This window comes from Oryzias melastigma, unplaced genomic scaffold (genome assembly GCF_002922805.2).
Source record: "Oryzias melastigma strain HK-1 unplaced genomic scaffold, ASM292280v2 sc00479, whole genome shotgun sequence".
NCBI classification, from domain to species: domain Eukaryota; kingdom Metazoa; phylum Chordata; class Actinopteri; order Beloniformes; family Adrianichthyidae; genus Oryzias; species Oryzias melastigma.
The window spans coordinates 20,587-26,943 of record NW_023417073.1 but is presented as its reverse complement, the minus strand read 5'-3'; the positions used below and the strand labels follow the sequence as shown (position 1 = coordinate 26,943).

At 40.6% G+C, this 6,357-nt stretch overlaps 1 protein-coding gene across 1 annotated transcript in view; it reads right to left on the bottom strand.

The window, feature by feature from the left end:
• Nucleotides 1-1,627: 1,627 nt before the first annotated feature.
• Nucleotides 1,628-6,357, bottom strand: part of ass1 (argininosuccinate synthase 1) — a gene marked incomplete in the record, with an annotated part of 19,661 nt that continues 14,931 nt past the window's right edge. Inside the window, 3 exon segments of the mRNA XM_024262762.2 lie at nt 1,628-1,923; nt 2,007-2,072; nt 5,316-5,472. Of these exon segments, the coding sequence (XP_024118530.1) occupies nt 1,875-1,923; nt 2,007-2,072; nt 5,316-5,472 (272 nt within the window).

Here is a 6,357-nt window from a genome sequence, read left to right as displayed (position 1 = left end):
AAAAGACTCCAATTAAGGAAAAATATTAATTTTCAAAATAAAAATAGACACTTTGTCATAACAAAGCAAGATTCAACTACAAAACACAAACAAGTGATAAAAATGTTTATTTAAAAATTATTTTCCAATTGATTTTAAATATAATCTTGATAGCAACAAAAAGATGTGAAGAGGATATAAATGTATGACAGTATATTTATATAGTGCCATATTTAGCCTTGGTATCTTAAGGAGATGTGTACTTTTTTGATTCCTTATACTCAAAACATGCCTCATATGATATGAAGTTCCTGCATCAGCAAAAATTCCACAGGATCATATTTTTTCCAAATACAAGTTGAAAGGTCATCGGGATTTCTCTCCACCAAGCTCTTGATTCAAGCTTGAGATTGATAGCTGTCCCCATCCCTGCTGCCTCCCCTTCAGCTTGAATAACTAATCTGAATACCCCTCCATCCATCCCTCAATTCCAACCGGGCAATTTTGGACACGGATTTTCTTGCGACCTGTGTGTGCGTGTGACATAAATGCAGGGGCCTGGCTTGTAATTGACCAGGCAAAGTCTGAGACGCCTGCCGTGTAATTGAGCGGGGGGCGGAGGGGCTCTCGCAGGACTGAAAGGGTCCGAAGGTTCCTCACTGCCCATTAGACCCAGCAGGGGGTCTCCTGTGGACTTGAATATTGAGGCCCACAAAGTACACGGCATTCGGAAGAAGGACGAACACCTTTCAGCGGCTGGGACAAAGGAGAGGCAGCTGTAAGGGTGTAAAGTAGGGCCGATAGAAAAACCACAGCCAGCAATATACATTTACAATCTGATCTTAAAGATCCTCACAAGTTAAGAAGGTAAAGAGCTGGAAGGCGATTGGCCCAATTAATAAAGAAGATTATGGGCAGAGTAATGCAGCAAGCATTGCATTGAAAGTTGAAAAAAATGTAATTCATGCCTCAAGGAGAGACTTTAGTGTGTTATTTATTCATTTTTTTATTATCATACACATAGACTTCATATAGTTAAATTTATTGCATTTTAGACCTCGATGTGTAATTGAATTAGATTTGTTTTTAAAGTCAGCAAATATCTACTTAGGTAAACTTTTTTAGGCTCTAATTTATAGTCAGTTTAACAGTTTGTGCATTTTATAACTATTACGTTTGATGCTAAAATGCTCCTGGATACACTTTTCACTGAAAGATGTTAATGAGCTGCTACTGTCTTCACCAAAGGTGAAAATCCGCACCATGTCTTTGTCTCTTAAATGCTTTCCCGTCTTCTCTTAATGTCGGGACCCCGTGCTGAGCTGTGAAATATACCTATCTGGCAGATTGTTTTTCTTTCTTTCTTTTTTTTTTCCTTTCCATTTGACTTGCACCATTTCAGCTCACAAACAGCCTCATCGCTTCCAGTCGAGTGACTGCGAACGAGCCGCCATGATCGCTCCCGACCGGTGCGCTGCTCCATCTGCATACGGCGAATGTGCTGCAGAGGTGAGCCAGGACAGCCCCAGGAGTTAACCAGGCAGGCATTAATGAATGAAACTGTGCTTAAAGACTCAAAGTAATAAGCAGACGATGCTTTGGAGCAGAGTTTGTGTGCAAATTAATCTTAAAAACACGACAAAGAAAATACTTTTTAATTCTTTATTGATTCACTATATTAAAGCATCTAACAGACCTGCAAAAACACTATAGTTAGAATATTTCATTTTTCTGATTCCAGTGCTATAAACTTTACTCATTTTGTTGACAACCTAACACAACTTACAATAAGGCAGAAGGTAGACACTAGAGGCACAATGTTGACCTTTTAGGAGTTAAGACACAGTTTGAAGAAAAAGAGGAAGTGAAAATGATGATTCACTGGTGTCCCACAGTTACTGCTTTTTGCCAGAGAAGCCCTGCAGACGGTGGTGCTCCCTTAACCTGTGGAGCAAAAGGCAAAAAGCAAGAACAGTTTTCAAAAACAGATCTGCCCAGCTGTTAGGAAATATTCTGTAGGTGCAAACCTGACGGCGTTGATCCGGATGAATCCAGAGGCGTCGCACGGGTCGTAGTCTCCCTGCACGTCCATACTGTAAAGAAGTCAAAACAGAGGTTTGAATGACAAGAAAAGAAACCCAAAGAGTGCTGTGCTAAACATAAAAGCATTAAACAACTAATTGAAATGTTGGACAACACTTCTGATAGCAGCATATGAAGTGTTTTCAGCAACTCTTCAAATGCTGCTTGGATTGATTTTTCTCTAAGCGCTCCACTTTTACTTCTGCTCGTCCTGAATAATGGACAATCAATCCGAACGGATGAAAACACCCTCATTTACAGAAACACAAAAGCCAACATAACTCCTTTAAAAAACAATCCCATCATATCAGCTGTAAGCTAAAAGCTGAAACGATTTTGTAATCTGATGTCGTCCTTCAGTTTACCCACTTCTTCTAAGAAAGTAGTAAAACTCTAACTTGTGCGCGCTCGGCGTTGGGGCCGCTCTTTGTGCGGATACCTCTGCTTTGTGTGTGCGACAGCTTCACAATGAGCGCCGAGTAATTACAGCAGTTTCTACCTGCAGCGTTTAATACACTCCCTTACGGAGTCCTCTTCTCCTCGTGACACCCCCCAACTCCCGGTGTACAGCTTGTGCTCAATCTTCAGAAGCACTTAGCAAAAAGGAAATTGCCAACAAATGATAGGATAAACATTATAAAAAAGAAAGACCGACAACTAAATCATCAACTCTCAATACAAGGCTCCCTACCCGGCACCTGAGCACCATTATGAGTGAGTGGCTGCAAAGAATATGGCATTTTGTGTGCGTGTGTGTGTTTGTGTATTCCTTGAAGAAACCCTGCAGAATAATTGAGAGTGGAGCCAGCCGAGTGTGTGCAGGGTGACATTTATGTCTCTGATGGGTGCGCTGACGGGCTGTATTACCACTGTGTTAATGACGCCGATTACTGTTGCCTGTGGAGAGCCAACAGGATGTCAGCGGGGGTTTCATGCCTAATCTGGTCGGCGTGTGTGAGTGTGGCAGATTTTTGTGTAGCTGCAAAGAATTAAAAATGTGAGATGGTGCCCGCCTCCAGGTGTATCAGAGTTCTTTTAAGTAATCTTTTTACCTGTTTTGTTGTATGAGGAAGATATTTTAAAGGTATTTCTTTGACACACTGAGATTAAATAAAAAAAAAAATAAGTCAAAGATGAATTCATTATTTAATCTATATATCATCAATTCATATTTATGAGAGTAAAAAAAAAATGTCTTCCATTTTTTTTATTTATACATTTAAATTAATAGCTAGAAGTGCTAAGACACTCCTTGGATTTGCTAAATCCAAAACCCAAATGTTGTGACGTTTTTCTAAAAATGGTGTTTCTTTTGCTCATCAGGGAAACATCTGATAAAATAAAATCATTTTTTAGGCTTTGCTTTAGTAGACATATATTTAAAAAAAAAAAACTATTCAAAGCTTACTGAGAAAGCCTGAGAAAACAGAATAATTTTTGTTCTAGACTTACCGTAAATTTCTAGCTTTGAATAAGCCTCAATGAATCTTTAGCTGATTTTTTTAATTAAAAGTTTAAATCAAGTTACATCAAGATATTTTAGAAAATCCGGTTTATTTTCATAATATAATCCATTTTTCAAAATAAAACACAGCGATTGACAAATGCGATCATGTTTTTGTATCTAAACAGACTGTATAGATCAGAGGTCTGCAACCTGCAGCTCCAGAGCCACATTTGGCTCTCTTATCTCTCCATGGTGGCTCCTTGGCCAAACATAAAATAAGTCATAGAGACTGCTGACCCAGCCATGTCGACCGTCGGAGTCAGCAGCTCCGGCTAATGACAGCCTGAACAAAACTACCTTAAGAAGACAAATAAACAAAGCCTGCAAACTAAGACTACCAAGTTCCAACCCCAAACTAAAATAACAAAACCCTGCAGTGTAAGACTGCTGAGGACAAAGAGGAGAAAAAGAACAAAAAGAAAAAGAAAATAGCAATTTTTTAAAGTAAGTTATTAGCATTTATTTGATTTAGTTACATTTATAAATTGATGGCTGAGGTGCAAATTGTTTAAAAAAACAACAAGAGAGAGGCAGAGAGCAATTCTTCGAAGCAGAAACATGGGGTAATAGTTTTAGGTTATTAATGTACCCATGATGGCAAAAGCAAAAAAAGCTCTGGTAGAAGCACCTGTCAGCCGTCTGGTATGAATTGCAGGAAAGAACGGACTTCTCCGCGCCAATATGCAGCGATTCCAAGTCCAGTGTGAACCAGGTGTTATAGTGTGATTAAGGTTAAAAAATAAAGATTTTCTTTTCTAAAATTCTTACACATGAACTACAAAACATTATTAGTACATTAAAGTGCGCTGGGTTGTGATAAACTGTACAGGTGTGCCTATCAAAAGGTGAATATGACACAGATGCTTAAAAACGAAACCCCTCACAATTGACTGATCGACTTAAGGTTTGTTTTATTTTTCTTCTTTGTGTGTCTGTGGGGTGTTTGTAATGAGTGTCTTTAGAAGGAACTGCGCCCATCTGTCAGTAGTCCCACGTAGACAGATGTGCTGACCAAGCTTAGGCATGTGTCAAAGAGTTGAAATGAGAAAACAAGGGGGTGACCCCATTTTTCTTCCTATTGTACAGGTCATTCTTAGTGAACCTGAAGAAATGTATCTGAGTACAGTGTTTCTTTCTCTTGAACTGTATTGACTTTCTGCTTTCTTGTCCACTTGCCAAACTGGCAGATGAATGCCCAACTGTGTGAGTTGTGGGTTTTTTTTCTTTTTTTTTTTGCCTCGCTCTTTCTGACCCGCCTAACTACCATGACACCCTGGTTCTTTTCTCTTAAAAGCTCATTGAAATCACCTCTCTCCTCCAGCAGAAAACACCATTAGCTCCCTGACTCTAGGGTACAAGTGGAGTGTGTGACTTAAGTGGAGATGGAGAGCCATATGGAGGGTTTTTTTTTTCTCTTTGGTCAGTGCTGAGCCTGCCCAGAGGGCTTCAGAGGTCATCCTCCTGAACTAACCCACTGTTACTGCAGCGAGAAGGGCAGGGGGCTGTGGAGGTGGCGAGGTTGGGGTCAGGGGGGACCCTACCAGGACACTTCTCTGATGTCTTTATAAAGCTGGGTCACTAGTATGCTGATGTGGGGAGGTCATCAGAGAACTTGGGACAAGCAGACCGGTCAACAAGTGAAATAGCTGCACTCTGCCTGGAGCAGCAACGCAACATCTGTCAAGTTAGAACAAACACACACTTTGATTCACGGACACACAGCTGCCCTCCCCCAAAGTTCACCCACCTGACCAGCTCTTCGTTGTACAGGGACTTGGGAGACTCTCGTCCCAGGATGTAGACCTGACCCTTGAAGACTGACAACTGCACTTTGCCCTCCACGTTTTCCTGGGATTTGGCTATGCAGTGACGCACAAAATCACACTCAGGACTGTACCAAAAACCTGCAACACACATAAAAAAGAGGATTTCTGATCAAATTTGCTATGAAGTCTTTGATAAACTCTGCTTTAACTAATGTATAAAAATGTATCCATCAAATTTTTATCATTTATTATCCATCTGGGGTGAATGTTTCCTCCCTCTGAGTTATTTGGAGCAAATTACTCATTACATCTCTTTTAAGGCAGGCAGGTCCCAGCACTCAGGCTGTTCTGGGACCCGTCCCTCCTTTTATCTAAGGCTTGATTGACAACAAAATCCTGACATTTTGGCTCGGATTTCATCCTTCTTTATCGTCCCACAGAAACTCGTTTCATGAGGCGTTTGTGCACTCATTTCTGACTTGAACCGTCAAGTCTGTGGGACAGATGGGCGAGGGATGTCTCTATTTGTTCAGAGGTCAGGCACACCCTACTCAGCGGGGGTCCTCCACCCATCAGCGGTCGACCTCCACCTCATCGTCTGCCCACGTTCAAAGACACGAGGCCCTCCTGCTTTCATTGTTGCCGATTTGGCACAATGTGTCGTGCAATTACAGCCTCACCTTTGGGAATAAACTTGATTTTTAAGTGATTTTTTCATGTCAGAATTTCTTCTATAAGACACAGAAATTGCTTTTCTTTACTTAAAAAACGGATCCACATCAAACGTTTTATTGATAAACTTTATTTTTCCTCTTTGGACTTATTTTTGCTTCACTGTGTGCCTGAGGAGTCCCAATATATTATAGTTTTGGTAACTGGTGCAGAAAACACTTTGAGAACAGGTGGATTGTTAACTTAAATCCCAACCTTCTACGTACAGTCTGCACTCCTTAATGATTTAAACCCACTATGGGTTTAATCTCTAAAGGTAGCACCATCATATAGCTGTGTGTGTGTGTGTGT